This window comes from Coccidioides posadasii, chromosome 2, assembly GCF_018416015.2.
Source record: "Coccidioides posadasii str. Silveira chromosome 2, complete sequence".
Classification (NCBI taxonomy): Eukaryota; Fungi; Ascomycota; class Eurotiomycetes; order Onygenales; family Onygenaceae; genus Coccidioides; species Coccidioides posadasii.
In genome coordinates this window covers 4,031,226-4,058,312 of record NC_089408.1, presented here as the reverse complement: position 1 = coordinate 4,058,312, position 27,087 = coordinate 4,031,226, and the positions used below count along the sequence as shown (strand labels likewise).

The following is a 27,087-nucleotide window of genomic DNA, read 5'->3' as shown; positions in this document are numbered from 1 at the left end:
CCTTTGCTCCAGAGTGAAGCTTCAGTGAATGTTCCGAGCCCTCCTTTTTTTTTTAATTCATTTATTCATCCAATATTTTCCCCCCTTTTGGAAAAAGGCCTCAGGTGCTAAACTGATAAGCGCACAATGGGATGGAGCATGTCAGATAGAGTGTGGTCATGCATCAGGAAGAAACTACCCTAGGCTCCGGGTGCTGTTGTGAAGAGCTTCGGAGGTTCCCCACCAAAAGAGCCCGAAAATGACACCCAAGGCATGGCCCGTGCAACGTTACGTTTTGAGACAGTTGCTGCTTGACTGTTACAAAGTTATTTCCTGACATGTTACAGTTTGTAACTGCATTACTGTACTCCGTATTTGACTTGGTTTTGTTACGCAACACCTCAACTTTGTATAGTACATATATTTAGCACATCTATACGTATATGTGATCTCCCTCTTCTGTAGCCTTAGCAATACCTGTAGATAGTATATAAGAGCTATAATGTAAAGAGAAAGGAAGGCTTTCCAGATATCAATCTTATACCAAGGTTCCAAAAGCAGTTCTGCCGAAGTGTACATGAGCATCAACTTCCTCAAGCCAGAGTCTGCAATACAGTGGTACACAAAGTGACAGGTAATTACATACACACATACATCCATACATACGAAATTACTGTGCTTACTAATCCAACATCATACATAACATGTTCAGTTACAGTAAAATTACAGCAGTACCGATTTTCGGGGAAATTCCCAAAAACGGGTGCCGTTGGCTCTCCACATATTTTATATTTTTTTTTTTTACACGCGTGTCGGCAGCAAGCCAGCGTCTTGACCTTAGTTTCCACTCCCGATGTCACCTTGCCTCAACTCAAGCACTCCACTGATGGAGTGACGGCCAACACGATGGCAGCTGCTAGACATTCACATAAGCTTCTCCACACCCTAGTCATTACGAGAGCTGTGAAGTCTTGACATCTTGGTCCCACTGCTACCTTTACAACTGCACTCTGACTTAACCAGGGGGTGGTGGTTGTATGAGTTGGGCTTGTTGGATGTACTGCAAAGCTCCTTTTCTGAAATTGCCAGTGCGACCCTGCCAGTTTGCTGGGGCCCTCTTGAGTGAGTGCAGAGTGTGCTTCTTCTCCAAGTTGTGTTTTCCTCGAGCTCTCTCGGGTTGCCTACCGTCCTACTCGAAAAGCGAAATGGTGGATCAGTTACACGTTCAAACTATTGTACCATCAAGCCTAAAGGTCACTTTGGAGAGCGGGAAGTTACAAGAACAAAAGACAGCGACCTCACTTTATGGATTCCGTTCCAAACAGAACCGTGGTTTTCTAGTGCATCCAGCTGCTCTCGAGGAACTTTGGTTGACCCGAACACCGAGTGGCTGCTGTTTGAGTCGGACACCTAAGAGCATTGTGACGCTGTGACAAGGAAGCGTCTGGCAAGGAAAAAGAAGAGCTTGCGGTGCTCAGCCGGGGACAGATTAGGGCTTGGAGTGCAACGCAGGCTGCAGTTTTCAGTCTTTTGATCTGATATCCAACGTTACTTGTAAGCTCGGACCGGAGGGGGACCTGTTCCTCCTGCAACGCTATTCGATATCGCTTTTTTGACTCTCTTCTCCATTCACGCGGCGTCTATAACAGCGTCTCCAATCGCCCTGGTTATCTTTGAAGTTCGCTCTGACTCTCTACATCTGCATACTGCCTAAGTGGAAAAGGTACCCCTTTGATTGCACGGAAATCCTACTGTTATGGTGTACTCGGTACATGCACATCCCGACATTCCCCTGACACTGACTCAGGGTTGATGGAAGGTGGCTTCTGACTCTATACCCCAACCTTCTCACCACCTTCCTAAGTACCCATCATCATACAGTAACTTTGGCCTTCCATTTTCTGCATGCTACAATCCTTCGCTCGAATTTACCCGGGCATGAGTCTCCCCGACCCTACCGAGAATCTCTCCGTGTTCCTGTTTCCCCGTGGTACCCTATATTAATACCCTACTACAAAGTTGAACCTCGAGCCCCGATACCTCCCCCATCCTTATAGTAATTGCAGCTCGGCAGCTTAAATTCAACTTTCTCGCCATTGAATGAACTCGCCGCCCTCGGCCTATCGATCTCTGTCGCTGGTTATCGGAAACTGTCGTTTGATTCGGTGCTCTTCAACTCCCAATAATTCCACCTAAGATTTGGTTTCAAGCCTATCTTTCTCTCGCTATGGGGGGCCATCTTATTAAGGCAGCGCATCAGCTGCAAAAGCTCTTCAGCGATCTTGTCAGGATACTCCATAGACTTATTCATGGATCCGTCCGTAAAGAAGTTTCTCGGAAACGACGAAGTTTTAGGAACCGATGGACCCGACGATCATTAAACGACTTCGTTCAAGAAGTCGAGGATCTTTTTCTCGGTCACCTCTCTCCAGAAAATCTTGCACTCATGTCAAATGAAATTGGTGCACAACTGCGCGCAAGTGCTAAATCGAGTCATATCAGCATGCTCCCTTCATTCAACCACTCTCTCCCGTCTGGTAAGGAAAAGGGAACCTATCTCGCGTTGGATGTGGGTGGTTCAACGTTCCGAGTCGCCCTAGTGAAACTAGCTGGCAAAGATGAGGGGGTAAAGATCCTGAAAATGGCAACATCGCATATTGACGAGGATGTGAAGGCCCTAGCAGGAAAGGCTTTCTTTGACTGGATGGCGCGGAAGATCGGCGAGATGCTCCCCCCAAGTGCTGAAGAATATAGCCAAGATTCAGCGCCTTTACCTATGGGATTGTCCTGGTCATTTCCTATTGAACAAACGTCTATTCGCAGTGGCAAGGTAATTTCTATGGGGAAGGGATTCCACTGCTCTGATGGCACCGTTGGCGACGATCTAAGAGAGCTCATTATGGAAGCATGTCGAAAACGTAATCTCAACGTTACTCTAGAAGCCATTGTCAACGATGGTTCGGCCACGCTCCTTTCCCGTGCTTATACGGACCCAACGACTCGGATGTCCCTTATCCTAGGAACAGGAACGAATATGGCGGTTCATTTCCCAGTTCATGCGATTGGAATCGATAAGTACGGAGAACGATCACCAGAGTGGTTCGCAAAAGCCGATCATGTGATTACCAATACCGAGATCAGCATGTTTGGGGGCAGGGTGCTACAGATGACGCGTTGGGACGATGATCTGAACCGCAATCATATCAAACCGGACTATCAACCTCTAGAGTATATGTGCACCGGGAGATATCTGGGAGAAATTGTCAGGCTCATCGCTGCAGAAGCTGTTCAGACGGCCGGCTTGTTCGGTGGACAGACGCCGGCTTCGATGCAACCACGATATTCACTCGACACCGCAATCCTAGCATACATTGAGGAGGATACGTCGCCGTCTTTCCAATCGTCTTTGGCATTTCTTCAAAAACAACACCAGTTCCGCGTGCCTCCAACCCCGGCTGACCTTGCTTTCTTAAAAAGGGTCACTCACTGCGTATCGCAGCGAGCTGCTGCATACTTGGCAACAGCAATCCATGGCCTCTGGTGCCTGAGAAATGAAAGTGAGACACCAATATTCCCAGCAACACCCGAATCGACCAACGACGAAGAAATCCTCAAAATTCCCGCAAATGAGTGCACGAAAGATCCCATTCCACTACAGGTTAACATCGCCTGTGATGGCAGTGTCATAAACAAATATCCGAATTTTAGAGCCCGCTGTCAAGTGTATCTCAACCAATTAACTTTCGACTCCAAAACATCCGAAACTTCTCATATGATGCTTGATTCAGCGATAGCGTCCAAGAAAGCGTCGTCTCGAGTTGAGCAATTACGCTCTATCACGCTTGACTTAGCTCCAGAAGGCGGCATCATCGGCGCCGCTGTGGCCGTGGCCGTTGCCGTTCCCGATGACGAATAAAAGCTAGTTTTTGAGGCGTAACTCGCTTTCATTGCTGCCTTCTTCCTAGCCTTGAAGTGCCATCCTCTTCTTATGCCTTGCATCTAGATATAGGCGGCGTCGATATACCAGTGAAAAGCATATCCGGCTTGCTCCTTTGCCCACTTCCTAGAAACCTTCGAGATCCTCACCGTATGCTTGTTTTCAACCAACGACCTTTTTTCCCGCCAAAGCCACTCCGGTTTGGGGATTGCATTATTGTAATATTGCTCATACTCTCCCGGGCTACTGATATTTCTTTATACGAAATCCGATACCCTTCCTCCATTGTTATCTTCACTATCACATTTTCCCTGTTCGATATGCATTATTTGGCGCCACGGTATTGCATCAGTTGCTATATTTGACTTTTTTATAATATGCGTACCAAATATTTTTATACTACTCTTCTCTTGTTGTGTTCCACCGAATCAACTCCGACCCAACGGAGAAAGTCTCGGCGCCTGGTCTCAAATCATTTTTTGCTACAGTTAGGACCGAAAAGAAGATAGCCATATTCACCAAAACTCTCAAGTTATCGTTTACACGCACCCGAGGCCATTTTGATTGGCCCTAATGGGACGGGCCTTGTTTCCTAAGGGGTCCCAGCCCACTACCGGTCTTGAATCCTTCAATGTACAGAAACTTCCATAGGTTGTTGTGAATAGGATTGACATAACTACCCTAAGGGAACGTCCACATCTTTTAAAAGCTTCCAGGGTTCTAATCTTAATAGCCTGGTCCCCATCACAGTTGACTCTCAACTTGGATACCAACTTGTTAGTTGATATTCGACCTGTATTTGTTCCCAGTAAGCATCAATTTTAAGTTATTGTATCAACTCGAGGACTCCATAGGGGATGGTGAACTTGAATCAATGAATGGGATGATGATACACGCTGTCCTTTTTCGGCATTTGGGATGCTGTTTAACACAGGGATTACAGCAGAGCCCGGAGCACTTGTAAGGACAGCAGGTAAGGTACCATGCGTTCGGGACGCGGATTATACCACACAGCCCAGGCTCCATGGATCATATATACCAGACGCATGTCTTTCAGCATCACGCTACTAAATAGGGTCTTGTGACAAAAAGCATTCTCTCTTGAGGACTATTGGAAGGCTATACGTCCGTGTGATCTGTGTCCTGGGTGTTATAGGCCGCAGAGCAATTCAGGTTTGAGAATGAGAATGACTAAGCCCTCCCCCCCCCCCCCCCCCCCCCCCAAAAAAAAAAAAAGGGGGACAACTGATTTGTAGTCTCTATCCTTGCCATTGGTGTGCGCCTGGTAAGTGCATTTATGAAGTTTTTGTTAAATTATAATTTTTGCAGGATTGACACTACAGACTGCTCTAGCATCCCTGTGTATGCGCTCAAGGGCAACATTGTGAGAGACGACTCAATATTATTCGCCTTTAGTCTATTCAGCCAGGTTGTGTGATATGTTAGTTAGTGAAAACAACATATTAACATCATAGATTCCTTGCAGCTTCATAAAATGTCTTCCTACATGAAGTGAACAACAGCAGTCAAGTCTGAAGCTAAGCTAATCTCTGCATCCTGGAGATCCCAAGGACAGGAGCTAGGGCCATCTAGTCCTAGATATTTACTCTGGCTTATTGCGTGTATCATAAATGCGACCTCGGGATTGCCGGGTCAGCGTTGTCTGGCTGGCTCTTGACATTCCGAGGCACCTTGATGGCAAGGCGGTAAAGGTAAATCCCAGTTATTAGCCTGTCTGTGCCCTGGAGGGAAAATGGAATCTTTCCACAGTCAAAGTACGCCCGCAAGGGTACCGAAAGAGGCTGTCCAATAAGACATTTCGAGGCTGCGACCGGGGACGGGTTGATTCGATCAACGTTTCCTTAGCTTCATGGCCCAGAGGGATGACGACTTCGCTGACACTGTACTTCGTACGGAGTACGGAATAATCAGTTGATTTTAGCCCAGTCAATTCCTCACGATGCACCCGCCGATCGGCTCTTGCGGAGACGGGCCGCCCGGGAAGATTCGATCCTGCATATACGATGCAGTCCCTGACCAGACAACAAGCCAAATGCGATTGGTGTAGCTGATGTCGAAGTCTTACCGCCATTTGCGACGCTCGTAGTGCTGCGTACGTCGTCGAGAGATCCGAGGGATAAAAACGTATCATTCACTGACACACGCCCTGCATAGAGGGGTTGACCAGTTAGTGGATCAGAGAAAAGGGAAAGCATGTTGCATTCTTCACAAGTATTGGACACTTTTACCATTTATCCTGAGCAGAACTGTGCGTTGACCAGGAAACATGGGGGAAAGGCCACCCTGGTATGTGTAATGCCATTTTATTGCATAAGCTAACTGGTCATATAGTTAAACATTTATGTCGCGCATCAATTAGCTATGAAGTTAAATTGTACCAAGGTCATAGGCCTCACTACTTGAAATCAGTGCAACAGTTTCCTAGCAATGCTACAGAAGGGGCAATGGAAATCGCAAGTCAAAGACCCTGGGAAACCAACAAACACCGCATGTACATAACTGGAGCGGAAAAAAATGAAAAAAGGGAGGAACAAAGGGCAGCATTCCGGATGCTGCGAGCACGGTGATTTAAGGCCTCAAAGCCACCTTCGCACCATGGGCGCTAGCGCAGGTAACCGTTAGCAATTCTTCCCATGGATTAGGATCACGGGATTCGACGTGGCGGAATTCCTGCATCAATCGAACGGTGGTATATGACGCTTCAGTAAGTGCAAGTTGCTCTATAAGTAAAATCACGAATTAGAGATGCAATCAGGGAGTAGGCCAAGTTGTTAAAGGGGCTGCTGGGAAACTCACGTCCAAGGCAGATTCTAGGACCGCCATTAAATGGAAGATATTCCCATCCGGGCCGCAATTTCTCCCATCTTTCTGGTTTAAACTCCGCGGCATCGGGTCCATATATATCTTCCCGTCGATGCATTGTGTAAACACTGTAATTAAGCAGAGTGCCTTTGGGCACGAACACGGGAGATTTGCCATCCGGACCCCCTCCAACGGGAACGAAGGTGTCGCGGACCGCAACTCGAGTATTACCAGGGACCACAGGATACAGTCGCAGGGCTAATTGTCGAGATGTAGTTGGTTAGAAAAGGTGAATAGATCTCATGTGTATATTAAGTAGGCCAAAAATCGTAACGAAAGTACGACTAACCTTCGTTTACACAATAACGCAAGAACTTCATATTCTTTAGTTCTTCAAACGATGGTCTCTTTTTATTGAGCGCATCGACCTCATTTAGGAGCCTGGACCAGACGTCAGGCCTTTTTGATAGAACGTTCCACAGGCAGGCCAAGAGACTTGCAGTCGTGTCCCGGCCAGCAAGCAAGATGTTAAGAGCTTCGGAGCGCAATTCGACTGGATCTTGGGTAGATTTCACCAACTCATCCAAGAAAATGTATCGATTTGAAGTCTTGTCGCTGGTAATCATCCCGGACTGCTGGGCACGATAGTTCTCAAGGGCCTTTTGAACGTAACGATCAGCAAATTCGTGGACACCAGCTGCGTACCGGTGATATCGTCTGTCCGGGATCCCCAAGAATATGCCAAGCCGTGCCCACTGCCCGATGACGGCTGTACAGTAGGTGAAGATATCGCTGAATCGTTCGCCAGACCCCATATCTTTTTTGGTCAGAGTATAGGCTGATTCACCGAAAAGAAATTCAGTTGCCGTATCGAGAGTCAAATCAAAGAAAAGATCCTGGAGATCGACTGTTGAACCATCTGTTGGAATCTCTTTGAATAGATTTTTGAGATGTCTCTCAATCATGTCTAAATCTGCAACTTGAGAACGGACAAAATTGGGCCGCAACATTGCGCGGGAATGCTCCCACTCAGCCCCATCTGTTGTGAAGATTCCCTTGCCGAACAACGGTTGAAAAAGACTTTTTCTGACAGTAGAAAGGTCAAAGTCCTGGAATTTAGTAGCCAGGGTGGCTTTGATATTTTCCGGGTCACACGTAGCAATAGCTGATAGATTTATAATGAGTAACACCGTCACAGAACGCAGTGGTCGGGGCGCAATATGGACACTGACCAGGTTTACCGATAACATTTAGCGAGTGGGTGTTGCCGTGCTCGCGAAAGCGTTTCTGTGTCCCTTGGAGGAACGTTCTGGACCGGCTGTATTTCATGCCTTTCAAGGCCCAGTCTAGTCCAAGGATCGGGTCTTTATGAGGATATGCTGGAGGTGGTCGGCAACCATTTTGCTGAATAAACTTCCGGCGAGCAAGACCCAAAGTCAAATACAGGTAAACTTGGTATAGTAGGAAGCACGCAGCGGCTCCAAGGACGAGATGACCAGGAGGAATATCTTTCAGTGCTGACAGCATCTTACCAGCAGTGAAGGTTCGGATCAAAGCTGTAATTCGAATTTAGCATCTGTTTCTGGAGCAAGAGCGTTGATGGGAAGTCAATCACGGATACCTAAAGATTTCGCCAGTGCGCTAACTTATAGCACATCGCACTCGACCTACCTTCAATATGACGGACACGCCAAATTAAACTATACAGGCTCGTGCCACAGGCTCGCTAGACGGTCACACCAGTCGAGCGACCAACGTCTGATTGGAATGGATCGCCCTTGGATATTCTGCAAGAAGCACAGCCAGGAAAAAAGAATAGAGGATAGAAATGGACAATAGCAAAAGAGTTAAGTACCAGTCAGAGTAAGCTTCTGTAGTTGAAGTTTCTCGTCAACCGTGGTATATATGTCTCTTTTAGGTCACTGCCAGGAGGCCCTTCATTTCGATCAAACAAGCCGGGGGGAACGAAAAATCACGGTTCAAGCTGGGTAGTTATTCATTTCAAACCATCCAGGTTCTTCCTCCATTATCATGTACGCACGGAGCATGGAGTGAACTTGGCCATCGGTATCACATGTGGACGATTCCCGACACGGCCGTAACCATGATAATCTCCCCTCTTGCAGAGGGTCAGATCCCTCCCCAAACGAAAAAACAAAAGCTGGCAGACTTTGCAATTCTTGCTCTTCGGGCTGGCTGGGTAGCAACTCCACATCGTCTAGCGTGGCGTCCCTGTGTGGTCGGCCAAATAGGGTGCCGATGAGGGACCTCTGAGTTTCACCCTTAGACCAGTTAGCGGAGGTAGCTGGTTTCATCGGCTATTCGAGTCCTCCTGACCTCCAGCGCTGGTAAGCTCGCCTCGGGTCATCTCAACTGTTCTCCGCTTTCGATGTGGCTCAATGGACTTAGGAGACCGGCGCGCGGGGAACCTGGACAGCGTATCGGTTCAACCCTGATGGTCGCTTCGGTATGCATTGCTGTGCGAACAATGTCAAAATCAATGGGCAACATCGCGTTGGAGAGAAGCCAGCCGGCGGACAGCATGATAAGAATTAATGCCAGGAGATGAGCCTTTGTCTGGGGGGTCAGTAAGAAAGATCGTCAATTAGGCTAGTCAGCTTTCCAGCGAGGTAACTTGCTCCCAGCCAGCCTGTTGGCGACAGCACAAGTTCCCTGTTAATGGTCCTCACCACAGCCTACCTCTTTATGCTTGCGACAACTTGAACTCTTGCAATCATCCAGCTTTCTGTTGTTTATTTCATTGATGCCAAAGCAGCTACGTAGCTATTCATAGGCAATGGCAAGATACGCTAAGGCTGAAAAACGTTTTCATCGAATAAATCATGGGCAGGATACTCCACACGAATGAAAATCCAGCCAGCAATTCTTCCAGAGCCAGCAGGACATCGTATATAGAAGACGTGGCTTCCATGTGGCACTATTATATGCTCAAAGTCCAGAAGGTAAAACCCGAAGTCGAATTGCGGGAGAATAAAGTCTTGACACGTCCTCGATCCCTTAGCCGTACGTCCTATGTACAGCGCGGAGCTGGCGTATCCCGACTGCTCCGCCTTGAAGCGCATTGTGAAGAAAGAATAGGATCTCCGTGAAACTACGATGTGCTCATGTACCGAAGCTCATATAGAGGTACGAGCGATCAACGGATAGGATTTGGACAAGTGGAAGAAAAATAGAAACAATAAAACCAAAACCGCCTGCTTTTTCCCATTACATGGCTGGTAGATCAATCTCGTAAAAAGAGAGGGGAAAGATAAATAGTACATACATTCTAAGTTGCAACTGTGCAGGTATCATCAAAATGCCCCCCAAATCCGATATTGCTTTTCAGAAAAAACGTCATCAAAATTTCACCAAAAAAAAAAAAAAAAGGGAGAAAAGAAAAAAGAAACAAAGGAGAGAAGGGGAAGAAAGGACTGCTAAAAAAAGTGCTTCCCCGAAAGCTGAATGGACAGACACTGGGGTATCTCCCATATAAACCAGCACAGATAGCGAAGGAGATTCATGATTTCGTTCAAAGTCGTGCAAAGCTGTCGTCTCTGTAGTGAGTTCGGCAAATTCTGTTCGGTTCCGCAGTTCCTGACCTACCCACGAAATGACGCAGAATTTAAAAAATAAAGAAGGTAAACGTTTAACTTTTTGTTCGAATATATTGTGATAGGCTTAGGAAGTGTCGTTCAATTCCATGGCTTCCTGCCAACAGTGAAACCGCTAGGGAAATGGTTAGGAGTCCGCAAAGAAGAAGCAGAAAAAGAATATAGGGAGGCACTCACAAGTGAGTATATAAATGCATCTTGTTCCTGCTAACCTCCTCCGCCACACCGTTTAGTAGCGTATACACTTCGTCCGGGGTCCAGCCGGCGGTGCGAGTGAACAAGGAGAGGGTATACGTCTCAAGGGCATTACCCAAAAGCTGCGCCATGAAATAACGTCCTCGTGTCTTTAGCGCCTTGTCCTTGGGCCATGTTCCAATAGGGACTACTCTTTCTACCGCCTCGACATCCTGGAAACCGGCTTGTTGAAGGCGGCCGGCACATTGAGGAAATGGATCAAATTCAAGCCCGGTTTGCGCAGTCACCCGCTCAAACTCATTCTAGAAGCTGTGGTTGGATGGCTGTTTCTCCAAGTAACATGTTCGATTAATGAACTCACCATCCAGTGCCGCGTACGACATTCCTGGGGGTACGAATTGTCATCACAGCAAAACCGCGGTCGGCACTCTGATATCTCTATCTGACCGCCTGGCTTCAGGTACCTTTCACGCAAGTTCAGCATCGCAGTATTGATTTAGTATAGAATCTGGGGCACACTCTCACTTGTAACATTTCTGCATAAATGATAGCCAGTCCGGGATATTCCCACCTAGGGTGCGAATGTGGATGAAGTCAAAGGATGACTCAGGAAAAACCCAGTCCTGGAGGGCGTCGTCCACCAAAAATTGCACATTTGGCGGAGCCCTGGATTTCCTCTCCCGTTAGATGGTCTCTTCTCGTCTACAACCAATAGGAATTAAGGGTTGCGAACTGCATTGGGTGGTGCGAATCACTTCAACTTACCAGCTGCTCTGCGTGGGAGAAAGGTCGGTTCCAATAACCTCAGCGGATGGAAAGGTCTCCCCGACTGCAATCTCTGGTCAATACAGGCCCAATCTCATCAGGGGAAGAATAAAATCGTGCCTTCCATGGCCCACTAATACCACACCAATTGTCTTGAGTTAGCCGCTGGGCGGAGTAGTGTTACAGTTCATAAAGAGAATGAGTCTGAGAACGGGGGCACAACAGAGTACGTACAATACCAGTTCCAGTGCCGATGTCCAAGATGCGCTGGGGATTGTCCAACTTTGCGTAGCACAATTCCCCTCCCAGAGTTAAGCGGAATATATGATGGATGAAATCCAGACGTTCTTGCTCTCGTTCATCGTTGGGGAGCAGCTATGCACAGCGCACAGTCAGACCGGCCACCAGGTAAGACTCTGAAACGCTGTCGGAAGTGCAAGACGCAAAAATGAACGGGGAGGGGTCACAGACATATTGATCCATGCGGTGGGAATGATATCTTCTTCCATTCTGGTAGACGTAGTTCGGGATTGTGGAGGCGATGGAGGCGTAATCGCTCTCAACGGTCTGGTGCTCGGTGTCACCCGACGCTGAGCTATCCGGTTCTATCATGGAGCAAGTGTGATCCGTGGCCATGCACTACGGACATACGTTGGATGAGGAATTATTATTATTAATAATATTCCTTTTTTCTTCTTCTTCCTTTTTTTTTTTTTCAAGTTTTTTTTTTATTGTTTTAATTTTTGGTTCGGTGGCCTTTTTCTGCGTTTCCCGCCGTTGGACTGTCGGGGGAATTGGTGGTGAGTTACCGGCGGTGTGGTACTGACGAAACGGGCGTGAGATCCGAGAAAGTGGTCGCGATGTGAGACAGAGTGTCCGGAAGCGTGGATTTAAAACGGCTTTTACCCATTCCACTGATGAGTCTGCACAATTGATGGCCGAGTGGTTGAGATCGTGAAGAGCACGGCAGGGCGGCCAGGGAAACGGAATTTTATTCTATCGACCATCGGGGTCCTGAGGGGAAGAGAGACGAAAGTCAAGGCCAAAGTTTGCGTTAAAATCATGACACAATCAGGAAAACATTATTTCACCAGCACCAAAAATTTCGTCTGGACCGCTCTGCCTGGCAGCCGCTTCTCTTTTGACTTTTTTTTTTTTTTTTCCCCTTGCCCTCCTCTCGTTTCCTTCCCTCCAGCCAGGGACAGATCACCGCTAATGAGATGAAGAAACACGCTAAGATATCTGCAAGTCGAGTCCACGGGGCCGGGAGCCCATGGCCCCATCATCCCGGCTCTCTGGGTCCCCAGCCGGTACCACGAAACGTTCCTTTGGGGAGCGCGCCAGAGAATCCGCCACTTTCTTTCATGCTGGGGTTTCTTCGCCGCCGTCAGGCTCTGCCCCTGGACGCCGCCTCGACCACGCCGGTCGCCAGTGCTGCCGTCTCCTGAGTTTGTTGGGCGTCATTCCAGCTACGGAGCAAAGGCCGTTTCTGTTACGATACTTCGCGGAGTCGGAGATGTCGAACCCCCCGCCAAATCAGATCACCGCGCAGAGCCAAAATGTGGGAACCGGCGGCAGTCCCCCAGCGCTAGCTGCATATTTAGTGGCTTGACGTGATTCTGTACCGCAGCGGTCTGATCGCGGATGCCATCCCCAATACGCAACATTTTGCGCCTTACTTTCGCACTTAAGAAATTAGGGTTGAAATTGCGATGGGGGGAAAAAGTTGAAACGTCGCGTTTTCGAAAGCCCGCCGCCTTCTGGCAGGTTCTATGACCCTTATCATCCTCTTTCAGATCAACAACCCACCAAACGCTCCATGAACTGCAGCTCGAGGGGAAGATGAAGAGGAATTTAACATGAACAATTATTATTTCGATTCTTCAAGTGTCAAAACGTCCTGTATTGCGACGGATGTCCCGAAAATATGGTCCAGCCGTGGCCGGATTAGGCTAGGGCCCATTCTCTGGCCACCAGAGGCTTGCACCAAGTCCGTGCTCGAACGGTTAACGGCATTATCTGGCGAAGGCACTTTTTTCTCCCAACTGGCTGGGATCAGCGTAGGATGTACGGAGTACGGGGGACTCTTCATGCAGTTACTGTCTATGGAAGAGCGAATATGATGGCGTTGGACCACGGAATTGCCTGGGACCCTGCGCTGATGGCGTTTTATCATGTCTCTGGTCAATAACGACGACAACAAAGCAGCTCCTGGTGGTTATCTCGATTTGGCGCCATTTTTCCCATTGCTTTCCCCACCCGTCTCTCGATCCAAAAAAGAAATTCCCGTGCAATCTGAGTGTCTTAAAGAAAAGGTTAAAATCTTCGGATTTACAGGGGCTATCGCTGCCCATGTTGGATTCGTCAGATTGATACCCGCGACTGGGAGCTGGGGTGAGCACAACCAACCAGGACGGAGGACCCCGTCCCCGGAGACATTTTTTTTATGGACTGCCAGAACCAAGGATTCTCGAAGACGGGCAGGCCGGTCCAAGATGCACCTTGCCAGTCAAATGACGCAGCTTTCGGGCGGGACCAGCATCGAATGGCTTCACTTTGACATGGATAGACGTAGGCTAACAGCTGAAGAGAGTCATCTAGAGCGGAGAAAGCGAGCATCCGAGCCAGCCGCGAAAATCCGCGTAAAGATGGCTAAAAGTTCTCTAACACCATACTTCATGTCTTAACATTGCCTACCCAAAAACGCCTAGATTTGCTATGCTATAAAAGAGGCATTTTGTGATGAGTTGCGAGTCTGGGAAAAGTAAGTCCAACCGTCATGGGTTATGTAAAAAAGAACAAAGCAAACAAGCTTCACCGGAAATGAATTCCGTAAGGTGGCAATTAAAAAAAAGAAGCAGCATCAAATGCCGTCCCATCGCTGGAAACCTTCAAGCCAAAACTGCTCCAAAATTCGAAGACTATACTATACAAGCCACCGTGCTCAGAAAGGTTTGGGCACCAAACCTCAGATCGAACAGCGGGTAGGTAACCGGGAGTAGTAATGATGTAAGATTTGAGAACCCACTGAAATGAGTCAAGGCCACTGGCGGCAGTCGTGGCGGTCGGTAAATGTTTCCTTCTCGACGGGTACGACTGCGCAGTGTAAAATATATGCAGTAAGAGAATGGATAGAATCGTGTGCTCCGCTTATCGTCCTGTTAACCAACTCGCCCAACCTTTCTTTGTTTCGCTCGTGATTGTTTGCGCAGCGTCGGTTCCCCGATCGCCCCGGTTTTCTTGCGAAATCAAGTCTGTTGGTGCAACAACCGCATCTGCTGCCTTTGCGTTGATCGCCTCTAATATTTTTGACTTTTCTTCCCCAGTCTCAAGCTGCGCACTTGCACTCTCATTTACCTCGTCCTGTTTCATCCCGCCAAATAGCCAGCTTTTAGCTTTGTAAAACGTCGTTTCCTTCTTCAATTCCTCTTTTCTCTTCTTTTCTTCGTCGGCTGCCTTCTCTTTCTCTAAAAGCTGAATCTGTTCAGGAGTAGCGGTTCCTGCGACATAGGCCTTTCTGGCGTCCAATAGCTTCTGCAATTCTCTATCGATCCATAGGGCTTTTTGACGGCGATTATGTGATATCAATGACGTCGCGGAATATATGGTGAGAATACCAGCAATACCTATTAATCAGTATCGTCCGTCAGCGCACTTGTAGTCAATTTAATATGGGGTTTCCCGCTCAAAACGTAGCGATAAATTCACTCCAACTGCAAAAGAGATCATAGCCATACCAGAAGCCGCAATAATGGTGAAAACAGTCACTTTATGAACCCGATCCGCCCACACTCTTCCCCGTCCTATTATTCTATCCATTGGTGACGACGATTTCGCAATTCGGGCGGCGCGAGCCTCCGCGCGAAGCCGCTCAACTTTCTGCTTGGGGGTCTCTTGACTATCTCCCCCGGTTGCAGGCTGGGGTCTTTCCTGAGTGCGTCCCAATTTCATCCCCGGCCATCTCGATGCCGTAGATCCGGGTTTGGAATGGGCATGAGGCGCGGTCGCCGTGAATCGAGTTGCGTCCGCCGTGGACCGTGACATCTTCGCTGTATAATCTCAACTATGATGGGGGGGGGAAACAGGGACTTTGGCGATCAGGTCTTAGGATAAGGTCAATCAATCGATCGACTCGGCGTTCAAGCTTCTGATGGAGGTTGGCGGAACGAACTTTTTTCGGGGAATGCCAAGGCACAACAGTCTTATGTCAGCCGTTTTCGTAAGATCGATGTTAGCAGCAGTGAACTGCGACCACGGAGAGTCTCGAGGAACGGACTCAGTTTAGCATTTTCCCAAAACTGCATTGGAAATACCCATGGATTCAGGAGGGAGCCAAGTTCCTGATCTTGCAAGCGTCCTGAAAACCCTCTCCTCCTTCGTTCCAGCCCAAGCGCGCCAGGCCCCAGATAACAGAAACGAGAACAATGCGCGACCTAGGAACCTGAACGACGATTATGACCCTCTGCACTTCTCACCGTTGGACGTTGTTGATGGAGCCGCCCTCCCATACGCAGAACCACCCTCAGAACGTCATCAATACCCGTCTTCACACTCATCCACCCCAGCTCCTTTCGATAGTTTACCAGACCCATCGTCGATTACAGCATGGCCTGCGGCGTTGAAATTTGTAATGAAAACTGTTGCTCAGAATGAAGCCATTCAGTCCAAGATTCGGCGGCTTATTCGGAGCCAGCATGGTCACGAAAAGAAATGGTGGGAAGCACGGGAGGCTCTTCTCGCCAAGCAGAAGACAAGGGCGCAAAAAAAGGAGAAGCTCGATGAGGTTCTGTATGTGAAGGTGGAATTGAGCGTATAGTGTATGCTTAGAGCTGACGTGGCGATGTGATTCTTATAGACGATCGGTTGGCGGAGCAATTATGACGGGTCCTGAGATGACGGTGCGTAAAATTGTCATGTTAATTGATTGAAAGTATCTTGTGATGATGAAAGCTAGAACTAATGAACAGCAGACCCCAGCAGAAGATGCGGCCGAAGTTGAAACATACGATAGAAAGATATACAGTGCCATGTCCAGTATGTCTAGAGCGCTCGACGCAGAGCTGCGAGAATTAGGGATCCCTTTTTTCGCTATCAGACATGGCCTTGTCCACCCTCAGTCGACCATACCGGACGAAAAGGGGCATGCAAAGCTGCCTTCAGGAAATTCGAAAGATAATCTGTCGATGGAGGAACTCCGCTCGCTTCAGAAACGAATGTTTGATCTCCTGGAAGACTTGTGCAAGGAGTAGGCCCTGCCCAATACGTGCGACATCCCCTGTCTAATTGCGCACGCTCGAACCAATCTCAAAGGATACCTTAGAGGTTCCCTAGTTTGAACGCAATCGGGGCCAGCTCCGTAATCAGCTATTCGTTGAGCACGCTGCGATCGAGAATGACGAGCGTAGGGCTAGTTCATGACCCGCCTTTGTAGACGTAACACGGCTCTGGGGTTGCTCCATCGCTGCTAGATGGCTCTTTTGGCATAGATTTCGTCAGAAGGGACTCCAGACCGCAAAAACATAATTGGCCTTTGCGTCGCTTGGGGTCCAGGTACGAAGTCCTCCGTACTCCCTCGACGCCCTAGCTTTTTGGTTGAACTGCAGGCCGTTGTTTGTCAACGAGCTGGCACATCTAAAACCTTGTCACCCAAACGACCCTGGCCACCTTTGAAGGTTACGATAAGAGCCTCCAAAGGAGAAAAATAGAGTCGAAGATAGAGAAAAAAAAAAGGATAGAACAGATTGGCCTAGAAAGCCATCAAGCTTTCCCTCATTACTATGTAACAACTCAATCCTTTCCTGATCATCACCATTTGCATCCAAACATCTCCTTCCCAGGGCCGATGCACATATGTAGGTCAAAATCCATGAGTTCACATAATCTCCGACACACAAACACCAACCCACCAACACCATTCCGCGGCCGTACCAACAGGCATTCACCTGTGGCACCATGTCACTGCAGGTGCACAGCAGCCAAAGATGCTCCACCATGAACTTTTGTGCTGTCAATCCTCTCCTCTTAAGTTTGTGGCTCTAAAATACCCGACAATCACAGGTTATATCCGACAAAAAGTGGGGCTGACGGCTATTTTGACCCCTGGACGATCCCGCTTCTCGTGTGTCCCATATATAACCACCCTGGCACGAACCACAACCTTTTTTCTCTTGTGATTCCTCTTGCCTTTATTGAACCCGTCCATTTGTATAGTCATTTTTTCCCTCCCTGTGGCTTTTTTTTATTACTCTATACTTTTTGGTGGGATCAGCTTTGAGCATGAGCATTTTAACAGTGCTTAATTCTCCGGAGAGTGGGTGTATGTGAGACACAAATTGTTTTGGAAGCATTCCCGATACCTTGTTCTCTCTCAGATGAATTGGCCCGATGAATACTACAATGGCATGATCTAGCTCAATTCTAACACAGTTATGGACAGAGAATATATGTCTGTTTTTATTTTATTATTTTTCCTTAGGTGAGAGAACTGTATCATTTTGCGAGCTCTATAGCCTGGTTGAAACATGCAAAAAGGTGGACTTGAAAACCGCGCAACCCGGGAAAAAGAAAAAGGTCAAAAAGATTATGAACCTTGAAACCAAAGGTAAGTGTCATCATCATGAGTCCGGTGCGTGACAAGAAACAAATTATTTTCGCATGCAGGAGAATTTGGTTTCAATGGAGAACAACAGGCCGAACGGAAGGTGAACACAAAAAAAGATGCAGGCACAGAGAAAAACAAAATGCAGCTTCTAAAAGAATCCCCTCTATCGATTTTTTGATTTTAACCCTGGTCATTTGACTTTTTGTGTGTGTCTGCGCTTAGGAGGTGCCATTGACTCCATTGGCTTTGGCACCACGGACCTTTCTGCGAGTACGAACGGCGTCGGCCAGATCCTGCAAGACATCGACTGTCATTTCCCAATTGATGCAGGCGTCCGTGATGCTGACACCCTTGGCCAAGCCGGACGGTCCTTCGGGAGGAACCTTCTGGTTACCCTCATACATGTTCGATTCAATCATGACACCAATGACGGCCTCTTCGCCATTACGCAGCTGGTCGGCGACACACTTGGCTACAATTGGCTGGTTCAGATGATTCTTTTTCGAGTTTCCGTGAGAGCAGTCGACCATGACGATCTCGCGCTGTCCTTTCTTTCGGAGTTCCTGGCGAGCAGCTGCGATGCTCTCTGCATCGTAGTTTGTTCCTTTGTTACCACCCCGGAGGATTACAAAACCGTGTTCGTTACCACTTGTTTTGGTAATGGCCGCCAATCCCTGCTTGGTTACACCGAGGAAGTGGTGTGGATGTGCAGCTGCACCGATAGCGTCGATGGCGATTCCTAAGTTACCATCGGTGCCGTTCTTGTACCCGATGGGGAAACTCAGGCCTGAAGCCAGTTCCCGATGGAGCTGCGATTCGGTGGTACGGGCGCCGATAGCACCCAGCGAGATAAGGTCAGCCAGGTACTGTGGGGAAATGGTATCGAGCATTTCGCTTGCAATTGGGATGCCCATGCCATTCAAGTCGGCATAGAGCTTACGGGACAGGCGTAGGCCCTTGTTGATGTTGAAGGATCCGTCGATGTCGGGATCATTGATGAGACCCTTCCAGCCGACGGTTGTACGGGGCTTTTCAAGATAAGCGCGCATGACGATACACAAATCATCCTTGAGCTTTTCGGAGATGGCCTTTAATCTTCGTGCATACTCAAGGGCAGTATCGGGATCGTGGATGGAGCATGGGCCGACGACGACGAGAAGGCGGTCATCGCGCTGTTGGATCACTTCGATGGCTTGGTTGCGACCGGAACGGACGGTTTCGATCGCATGAGGAGGCTGTGCAGAGAAGGTGTCAGTGCTCTTCCGCGTTATTCTCGGCGCCCCAATATATGGTATGACTCACTGCTCGAACTTCAATCTGGAGGAATTGGGGAGAGAGCAACGGGTCGTAGCCCAAGACTGTTCGACAGATAAGTTTCGGGTTTCAATGCTTGCAGGCGAGATGAGGCCCAACTCACTTCTGCTGTCTTCATTGACCTCAGGCATAGTCTTACCCAAAGGCATTGTGACGCGACGATGTTTCACACAAAAACTGGTGTGGCCGAGAGTGCAAAATTAGAACGGAGGAGTTACAACGCCGAGATGATGTTTCAAGCAAGATGTTGAAGCCCTTTTATCTCAGTAGGCATGAGAAAGAGTGAACAAAGTGAGTGAGAAAGATGTTTCTTCACAAAAGATGACAGCCGGAACAAAAAGGAAAAAAAGGTGCCAGGTTCGATTTCTAATTTTATTTATGTGGGGGGGTAGAGCTGACAGCTCCGGCCAGCACAAAGAGTGAGCATTTGGCAACGCGCAGGCTTAGGTAAGTCACTTCATCATGCGCTAGTAACTATGGGTTACAGGATTACCCCGTATATCATACTTTCTTATCAGCACGTGATCTGCTCCGCCCAGGCCGTTGCGGCTGTCAAAATGCGAGCACACACCTCTCCGTCACACAAAGCCCTCCCAGGCTTCTCCTCTACCGACAAGGCTGCTCAGAGGTGAGTGATACTACAATCTATACGTTGTACAGACATCCAGGTTTTATTCAAGTTCCTCTGTGCCCCTCCTCCCCCCTGCTGTGGCCCTCTCCTACCATCGAACCGTCTAGCCAACACCCTCCAGACAAACATTTTAAGGGAGTCCTGCTGGCTCAACTGCAACCAGGAATCGGAGCTGCGAATCCGGGCAAAAACGTGAGCTACTAGTGACTGGGGACTGCATGGCCCGGCTGAAGCGTATCTGCACCGACACGCAGCTCTTGAACTGGCTAGTAGACTCAGCCGAGGAGAAGAGCTCGAATGCAGGATTTAGAATCGGGCCAAAAGTCCGTATTTTCCTGGAATTACTGAAGCCGCTGGGGTCGTTGGTGCAACCAGAGATGCCACGCAATAAGAATATCAAGTTTCTGCATCATGTGTCTTGTAATTCTTTCTACCCATTGGACCCTGTTAAGATACATCAGCACAGTGTTGTTAGAGCAGGCCGGAAGCGAACATGTGCTTTCCAGAAGCATGTAGTCATACAGTCCCATTTTCCTTAATGCCTTACCCAATAGCCCTTGTTGTTATTAATTGAGCAATCCCTCCATTGCTGTTGTAAGGTATCCCGGACCCAACTTGTGCATGGCAGGCAAGCCGTGGTGGTAGTTAAGCTTTTGGGGAAACCATCTTAACCGCATGAAACCCCTGCAGCTGGATGCCGCGTGCTAACACTCTGTAACAATCTCCAAACGCCCAGGGCCCCTCCCTTGCCATTTTGTGTACCTTGCACTCACAACAGGCAGCCTGGTTTACCATTCTTTCATCATCCAGAGCTCCCAGTTTTGTTGATCCTCCGTCTCTCTCACACCTCATCACAAATCAAATGTGGGATTCTGAACCCAACATGCAATCTGAAACAGACTGAGAGCTCTGTTTGCTTGTATCAAGCTCTACTTTATCGCATTCCTTTCCCTGTCACTCATTTACTCTCTTGCGTTCATTCAAAGCCTTCGAGGCCTTAAACTTGTGATAGCAGCTGTTGCCTGAACATAATCTCTCCGCGTTGAAGATCAATGTCGTGTTGATAGCTGAGAAGCGTGTATCAGACTTACCATGTTGAATCCCTCTGCCAAAAGGCACAGGGAGGACGAACATGCCGAGACTGACGAGCCACATGCGCGTGCCATGCAGCAGAAGAAGGTGGGCTGGGCTTCCGGAACCTTCCAACTGGCATCCTTCACCGTTTATTCCATTCCTCCTCCGTCCAGTGATAGAGTGTGCGTGCTGACAGCCATTCATATCTGCTAGAAACCGCGGCCTCTACCTCTCCATACGTCACCCATTTTAGAACACACGAGCATAGTTTCCCACAGCCGTCCAGGCCCTCCATTCCCTCCTTCTTCAACCCTTACCCCCGCCGAGTCGTCTGACGATGACCCAATGCAAGATGGTGATCGAGACCTGTCACAGAACCGGCATCTCGACCTTCACGCCCAAGCTTTCAGTTCCATGAGGACGCCATGCGCGGAATCGGACTCGGACTTTGAAATGGCGGACTCACAGCCGAGGTCTGCGACCACGCAACCACTGTGGTCTGCTGGGTCGGGCCCATCGAGACCGGAATGCAACCTTGAATCCCCAATCCCTTCTTTTCTCCTCAATCGGTCTCTTAGCGTCAGTGGAGGACGCACGGCCACTCCAATATTTAGCCATTTTACATCGAATATGAACACGGACTCTATGATGAGGGATGCTACTCTATTCCCAGCAGAACCCCAAGTTCCTCACACGTCTCAGCCAGTTCCGACGGACGAGGCAGGTTGGTGGCGGCCCAGAAGGCTTCCGAGCCCTATCAGTGAAGATGAGACGCTCGTGAATCCAGCAGACCCCGATGACAACCTGGTATCGCGTCCAGACCAAGCAGGAACGTTTTCCGGTCCATACAATCCGTCCACACCGCTCATCTCGGTCACACCCGTGCAAAACGACGTGCCACCGTCAGGATCTTTACGCGACCAACCTCAGAACCCAATGCAAGCGTCACAGGATACAAACCTTGAGCATTTGCCCTTGCCCCTAGAAAATAACTCAGCTGATAATAATGATCACTTGACTGCGCCGCCGGCTAGGCCTGCGTTCAACTCGAGCAATCGCTCACAGGTTCGGCCTCTCCCAAAGCGAACTATTGCCATGGGATTCAGAGCAGACTGTGAGAAATGTCGACAGCGTGTGCCTGGCCATTACAGTCATATCATTATCACCAAATGACACTGTAAAAGCGAAAGCAGCCTTTCTCATTGCTTCGTCATTTTGGCTTTCTTTGTTCCTTTTCTTTTCTTTATTATTCCCTTTATTTGGTGTCTCTCAATAGCCCCCCGAAACAGACGGTCTGGCTGGTTTTAATGCATTTTACGGATAATACCCCGAATGGAGCTGGTGTCGGTACTGCAAATGGATATCCGAGGTTACAAATTATGCGGGCTTTTCAACATTGATTCTGATATCTTCCTTGAGTTTCATTATGCGATCTGATAGATGTCTCTGAGAGCGATCGCAGGTGATAGCAATGCAACTGTATTTTTAACTTTATGAGCTTCTGAAGAATGTTGTTCCTGAATCTTCCCAGATCCTTTGTGCCGTTCATTCTATTGTAGAATGAACACAGCTGTAAAGCACAGAAAACGCTCACTTTAGGGTCTGGATAATTGTACGCCCATAGTGGTGAGTATAACCATTCTTTACTTTTCCCCTTCCCACAGAATGATAGCTGCTCAACCTTCAGAATGTAAGATTCATTAGCTATGTTGCTTCCCTTGTTCACTTTTATTTGGCATTATATATTGTCTACTGCAAGTTCATCCATGTTCCGCAAATTCAGCATCTCTAGCTTTTCATGCATTGTCCTTGTTGTACTGGGAGCTGTTCCTCTCACGACTGCTGAATTAGACGAGATGCCAAAGCAAGAAAATGCTCACAATTGCCTTCCTTTTTACAGTCCATGCAGCCATACTCATGCTCATGACGGGCCTCAGATGTACCATTTCCATATCTGTCATTCAGCATTCCGGAGAATCACGAGGATTCAAGATCAATATCCATGATGCTACCAGTGATACCATTTTGACGAAGAGAATGCAGGAAAGCCCGGGAGTCCAAGTACGCATCTATCCAACTACCACAGAACTTCCTGGCAAGAGTGAATCGTTTTGTTCCTGAAAGGAGACACTCTCATCTTCTGAGACCTTGACCATTCCTTTCTTGAACTGCTGAAAGTTGCCCTATATCATGATCTTTTGATCCGATCTCTCGCTTTTTTTCTTCTCTTTTTCTCCTTTTCTCCTTCTCCCTTTCTCCCTCTCTTTTTCTTCAAAAAAAGACAACGATTTACTTAATAAATTTAGAAAAAAAAAAAAGGCTTTCTTGGTATTATACACGGAGACGGCGCTTGGATTTTGCCGGAAGTTTAACTAGCACCTTCGGTTTAATAGTTACTTACAAAACAACCCGGCCAACACAACTCTCCGGTCTTGTTCATGCTGTTACTGAACCTGGCGATGGGAGCCTGCTCGCCATACTCTGTACACTCAAATGCTAATGTCTAATTGGGAATAATTTTCTTAAAACACAGGTTGTAATGACTGTCAAAGCGATGTTAATCTCAAACCTGTGCTGTCCCGGTTCTCTCGTCGGTAGAGTCTTTAGCCGTGGATTTTGCCGAACAGACGAAAACGAGAGACAACCCGGAAGAACTCGCCTACAAATGCCAATGCAAAATAGTATTACGATTTGTTGCTGGGTTTGAAGCTCAGCCTTCCTGACCTTTCTTTCTCTCCCTCCCTTTTTTTTTTCCCTTTTTTTCGCTCCCCATTTATTTTCCCCCCTACGCCTTCTGCTCATAACCGTGTGAGCAGTCCCTTCGCTTCCAACCCGATCCTCCCCCGCCGAAGCATCGCTTCTTCCACTACAGTCGCCATGGCCGGCTCCGTCCCGCGAGGTCTCAAGCAGATCCTCCAAAAATCTCCCTCCGACATCGTCATCCTCTCATCCCTCCGTACCGCAGTGACCCGCGCCAAAAAGGGCGGGTTCAGAGACGCCTATCCCGAGGAGCTCCTCGCCCATGTCCTCCGTGCCACACTAGCCGCCAACCCAAATCTCGATCCAGCCCTCGTAGAAGATGTCTGCATCGGCAGCGTGCTGCAGGAGCTCGGTGGCGCGAAGGCGGGCCGTATGGCTCAGATTCACGCTGGCTTCTCGCACACGGTCCCTTTCCACACGATTAACCGGCAGTGCAGTTCCGGCCTGGCTGCGATCTCGACGATTGCCCATTCTATCTCTGTGGGAGCGATCTCTGTGGGTATCGGCGGCGGTATGGAGTCTATGACGCGGAACTATGGGTCGAGAGCGATTCCTACGGTCTTATGGCCTGAGTTGAAGGAGTCCGAGCTGCAGGATGCGAGGGATTGTATCATGCCGATGGGTATCACGTCGGAGAACGTTGCGTCGAGGTATGGAATTAATAGACATGATCAAGACGCGTTTTCGGCCAAGTCTCATCAGAAGGCTGCCGCTGCGCAGAAGAATGGCCTGTTTGATAAGGAGATTGTCGCCGTTACGACGAAGACTATACCCACCGATAAGCCGGATGGTCCAGCTGAGGAGATTACTGTCACGAAGGATGATGGTATTCGACCTACGGTATCCTTAGAGAAGTTGGCTACCTTGAAACCCGCTTTCTCACCGACGGGATCTTCCACTGCAGGAAACAGCTCGCAGGTCAGCGACGGTGCCGCTGCGGCCCTTCTCATGCGCCGTTCAACCGCCACAGAGCTTGGCTTGACCTCCAGCATCATTGGAAAATGGGTCTCTACTCAGGTTGCCGGATGTGCGCCAGATGAGATGGGTATCGGCCCGGCCGTTGCTATTCCAAAGGTCCTCAAGCACACCGGCCTCGAGGTGTCTGACGTTGGCATTTGGGAGATTAACGAGGCATTCGCTAGTCAGGCTCTGTACTGCGTTCGGAAATTGGGTATTAACGAGGATAAGGTCAACCCCAAGGGTGGTGCCATTGCTATCGGACATCCTCTTGGTGCTACCGGTGCCAGACAGTTGGCTACTTTGCTTCCTGAACTGGAAAGACAGGGTGAGCAAGTCGGTGTTGTGAGCATGTGTATTGGTACTGGCATGGGAATGGCGTCAGTCTTTGTAAGGGAATAAAGGGATATTCTACGTCGTTACGGAGTAGAAAAGCGCTATTTCCAGTTTGCATAGTTGACACGAACCGTGATGGACACTTCCCCTGCTTTAGGATGTCCACAGTGCTGTCCCATAGTCACTTTATATACCCTAGATTGCATATATGGCGTGTATATATATCTATCAGGCGTCATCAAACTTATCTCGTCGTTTTATGTTGAATTGTAAATTACACAAGCGCAGAGACACTGTTCCATAGACACTCATGGAGTACATTGACGGAGGTCATGTCTGTCAATATTCAAATCGCACTTTGATCACGTGATTTAGTCTTGGCAACAGACCACAGCTTCGAAAATGTTCAGACAAAATCGCTTTTCGAATCTCACTTCAACTCCAGAACTTCAACGCCGCCACAATGCCTTCAGGAGCACGTCTAATAACCCCATTGGAAGCGCTGCCCTATCGGGTCGGCAGTGCTCGATACGTTTGCTCCACCTGCAGACGCCAATTCATCCCGCGCTGCACCTCTCAGCCGATAATACACCATCAAACTCGTCGTCATAATTCTTCCGACAGCAACAATGTACCGTTTAGCGAAAAGGTTCGACGAAGGATTTGGGGAACCGAGAATCCTCCAGGGCTGAAGGATCCTTATGGTGGAGAGAGCTTTCTGGAGAAAAGAGCTCGCGAGCAGCGCGAAGCAAAAGCGCCGCAGCCAGAGCTAGAGCCAGAATATGTCCCGGAAGCAGAAACTGCATCCGTTGCTGAAGTGTCCGCGACCGAGGCTGGAGAGTACGTTCCCGCAACGACGTGGGACGGCTTAGAACACGTTGGATCGTCCGGACAGTGGTGGGAACAATCTCCAACACCCGCCGACTCTTTTGTTGCGTACGTACGCTGCATATCTTTGCTGCATATCTTTGTTGCTTTTCCAAATCAGTTCAGCGTACTTTGAGAAGATGAGAGTGATCCTAACATTCTCACAGATTCATGCACAAAGGTCAACTTACCACCCACGACGAGATTCTTACAGCCCTCCATCAGACTGTCGTGGAACTATGCATCATGAAGGAGCTTAACAAACCGTTCGAGCGCGTTTGCGAAATTTGGGAGCATGAGGACCGGTTACTCGCACTTATCAATCGCGTTGAAGTCAAAGCAGCCAGCCAGCCTGGAATCGATGCTCTCGTTTTCCCTAGCGAGACTGCAAAAGCGGCGTTACTGGAGTTCTTTCGCGATTTTGACCTTGAACAAGAGTTCGACAATGCCGAGAATCTTGACGAATCTGAGGGTCCTAGCTCGGTTTCCGAGTCCCACGAGCCGAGCAAACTAGCAGAGCTTAACAATACCGATTTGGAAATCCGCACGCCCGAAAATTTGGATTTCTTGTCCCTGCCACTCGAAGACCGAGAATTCCAGTTTGCTGTACGTATCTATAAGCTTATCACAGAAAGAAACCACCTAACCTTTCATTTTCTAGTTCCTCAAGCGCGCTAGCCAGCTCACTGGACATCGTATTCCCGATCCGGAACTTCTATCTATTACTAAAGTATCCCGCCTGCTGGCATTGTTTACCGCAGCATCTAAACCGAAGCCAGCTAAATTGGCCGATATTCTCATTGCGGAGGGGAAATTTGCTGCTCTTCCAAACGTGAAGATCTTTGATAGGAGACAGACCCCAATTGACCATGAGAAGGAAGTTGGTCGATGGAAGATCATCGAGGAAGAGCTTACTAAGAGAGGTCTGCCTGTTACTGGACGGGTTAGCACATGATTGTACACCATTGACTCCTTGGGTCATGGTTTCAGTTGTTTAAGTAGTTGAAGCCTCTTGTTTTCCATGTAAAATACAACCTATACTCGAGCTTCTGCTCAGCTTTGGATACGGTTTATGTATGTATAAATATAGCCAGACAATTTTGTAAACATGTTCAAGTCGATTGAAGTCAAGAAAGCATTAATAATATATTCAAAGTCCCATTTGTTCCTACAAGTACGGTTGGTACCTAGTTAAATAAGGCGCGGTATCTCCAGGTGCATTATAATGGCAGCT

At 48.4% G+C, this 27,087-nt stretch overlaps 11 protein-coding genes across 11 annotated transcripts; 6 read left to right on the top strand and 5 right to left on the bottom strand.

Annotated features, from left to right (window-relative positions):
- Positions 1-2,206: 2,206 nt before the first annotated feature.
- D8B26_003767 (uncharacterized protein) lies at positions 2,207-3,895 on the top strand (the record flags this gene model as incomplete). Its single annotated transcript, XM_066124261.1, has 1 exon — positions 2,207-3,895. The coding sequence occupies one exon, from the start codon at positions 2,207-2,209 to the stop codon at positions 3,893-3,895; it is 1,689 nt and encodes a 562-aa protein (XP_065980340.1).
- A 2,354-nt stretch (positions 3,896-6,249) lies between these two features.
- D8B26_003766 (uncharacterized protein) lies at positions 6,250-8,266 on the bottom strand (the record flags this gene model as incomplete). Its single annotated transcript, XM_003071758.2, has 4 exons — positions 6,250-6,657; positions 6,734-6,997; positions 7,089-7,904; positions 7,972-8,266. The coding sequence occupies 4 exons, from the start codon at positions 8,264-8,266 to the stop codon at positions 6,506-6,508; spliced, it is 1,527 nt and encodes a 508-aa protein (XP_003071804.2). The 3' UTR covers positions 6,250-6,505.
- A 370-nt stretch (positions 8,267-8,636) lies between these two features.
- D8B26_003765 (uncharacterized protein) lies at positions 8,637-9,062 on the bottom strand. The gene has a single exon (XM_066124260.1). The coding sequence runs from the start codon at positions 9,052-9,054 to the stop codon at positions 8,719-8,721; it is 336 nt and encodes a 111-aa protein (XP_065980339.1). The 5' UTR covers positions 9,055-9,062; the 3' UTR covers positions 8,637-8,718.
- A 1,210-nt stretch (positions 9,063-10,272) lies between these two features.
- D8B26_003764 (uncharacterized protein) lies at positions 10,273-11,925 on the bottom strand (the record flags this gene model as incomplete). Its single annotated transcript, XM_066124259.1, has 8 exons — positions 10,273-10,468; positions 10,531-10,850; positions 10,910-11,012; positions 11,074-11,214; positions 11,314-11,377; positions 11,434-11,446; positions 11,548-11,688; positions 11,785-11,925. The coding sequence occupies 8 exons, from the start codon at positions 11,923-11,925 to the stop codon at positions 10,435-10,437; spliced, it is 957 nt and encodes a 318-aa protein (XP_065980338.1). The 3' UTR covers positions 10,273-10,434.
- Positions 11,926-13,487: 1,562 nt separating this feature from the next.
- On the top strand, positions 13,488-14,000 carry D8B26_003763 (uncharacterized protein; the record flags this gene model as incomplete). Its single annotated transcript, XM_066124258.1, has 2 exons — positions 13,488-13,707; positions 13,897-14,000. 2 exons carry the CDS (start codon positions 13,488-13,490, stop codon positions 13,998-14,000), a joined length of 324 nt encoding a protein of 107 aa, XP_065980337.1.
- Positions 14,001-14,012: 12 nt separating this feature from the next.
- Positions 14,013-15,451, bottom strand: D8B26_003762 (uncharacterized protein). The gene is made up of 2 exons (XM_003071760.2): positions 15,051-15,451; positions 14,013-14,939 (listed from the first exon to the last, which is right to left on the bottom strand). The coding sequence occupies exons 1-2, from the start codon at positions 15,355-15,357 to the stop codon at positions 14,464-14,466; spliced, it is 783 nt and encodes a 260-aa protein (XP_003071806.2). The 5' UTR covers positions 15,358-15,451; the 3' UTR covers positions 14,013-14,463.
- Positions 15,452-15,628: 177 nt separating this feature from the next.
- D8B26_003761 (uncharacterized protein) lies at positions 15,629-16,622 on the top strand (the record flags this gene model as incomplete). Its single annotated transcript, XM_003071761.2, has 3 exons — positions 15,629-16,101; positions 16,169-16,211; positions 16,284-16,622. 3 exons carry the CDS (start codon positions 15,629-15,631, stop codon positions 16,560-16,562), a joined length of 795 nt encoding a protein of 264 aa, XP_003071807.2. The 3' UTR covers positions 16,563-16,622.
- Positions 16,623-17,757: 1,135 nt separating this feature from the next.
- On the bottom strand, positions 17,758-19,668 carry ARO4 (3-deoxy-7-phosphoheptulonate synthase). The gene is made up of 3 exons (XM_003071762.2): positions 19,332-19,668; positions 19,217-19,272; positions 17,758-19,149 (listed from the first exon to the last, which is right to left on the bottom strand). The coding sequence occupies exons 1-3, from the start codon at positions 19,375-19,377 to the stop codon at positions 18,133-18,135; spliced, it is 1,119 nt and encodes a 372-aa protein (XP_003071808.1). The 5' UTR covers positions 19,378-19,668; the 3' UTR covers positions 17,758-18,132.
- A 1,181-nt stretch (positions 19,669-20,849) lies between these two features.
- D8B26_003759 (uncharacterized protein) lies at positions 20,850-22,106 on the top strand (the record flags this gene model as incomplete). The annotated part of the gene is made up of 2 exons (XM_066124257.1): positions 20,850-21,038; positions 21,147-22,106. The coding sequence occupies exons 1-2, from the start codon at positions 20,952-20,954 to the stop codon at positions 22,104-22,106; spliced, it is 1,047 nt and encodes a 348-aa protein (XP_065980336.1). The 5' UTR covers positions 20,850-20,951.
- Positions 22,107-23,810: 1,704 nt separating this feature from the next.
- Positions 23,811-25,052, top strand: D8B26_003758 (uncharacterized protein; the record flags this gene model as incomplete). Its single annotated transcript, XM_003071764.2, has 1 exon — positions 23,811-25,052. The coding sequence occupies one exon, from the start codon at positions 23,811-23,813 to the stop codon at positions 25,050-25,052; it is 1,242 nt and encodes a 413-aa protein (XP_003071810.2).
- Positions 25,053-25,428: 376 nt separating this feature from the next.
- On the top strand, positions 25,429-26,945 carry D8B26_003757 (uncharacterized protein). The gene is made up of 3 exons (XM_003071765.2): positions 25,429-25,922; positions 26,021-26,459; positions 26,515-26,945. Exons 1-3 carry the CDS (start codon positions 25,450-25,452, stop codon positions 26,806-26,808), a joined length of 1,206 nt encoding a protein of 401 aa, XP_003071811.2. The 5' UTR covers positions 25,429-25,449; the 3' UTR covers positions 26,809-26,945.
- Positions 26,946-27,087: the final 142 nt, after the last annotated feature.

Coding starts and splice junctions, on each gene's coding strand:
- D8B26_003765 (XM_066124260.1), bottom strand. CDS start 9,054: ATGAAACCAGCTACCTCCGCTAACTGGTCTAAGGGTGAAACTCAGAGG.
- D8B26_003762 (XM_003071760.2), bottom strand. CDS start 15,357: ATGTCACGGTCCACGGCGGACGCAACTCGATTCACGGCGACCGCGCCT. Junction 14,940..15,050: donor CACCATTATTGCGGCTTCTG/GTATGGCTATGA, acceptor ACTGATTAATAG/GTATTGCTGGTATTCTCACC.
- ARO4 (XM_003071762.2), bottom strand. CDS start 19,377: ATGCCTTTGGGTAAGACTATGCCTGAGGTCAATGAAGACAGCAGAA. Junction 19,273..19,331: donor GGTCAATGAAGACAGCAGAA/GTGAGTTGGGCC, acceptor TCTGTCGAACAG/TCTTGGGCTACGACCCGTTG. Junction 19,150..19,216: donor TCCAGATTGAAGTTCGAGCA/GTGAGTCATACC, acceptor TTCTCTGCACAG/CCTCCTCATGCGATCGAAAC.
- D8B26_003757 (XM_003071765.2), top strand. CDS start 25,450: ATGCCTTCAGGAGCACGTCTAATAACCCCATTGGAAGCGCTGCCCTAT. Junction 25,923..26,020: donor CCCGCCGACTCTTTTGTTGC/GTACGTACGCTG, acceptor ACATTCTCACAG/ATTCATGCACAAAGGTCAAC. Junction 26,460..26,514: donor ACCGAGAATTCCAGTTTGCT/GTACGTATCTAT, acceptor TTCATTTTCTAG/TTCCTCAAGCGCGCTAGCCA.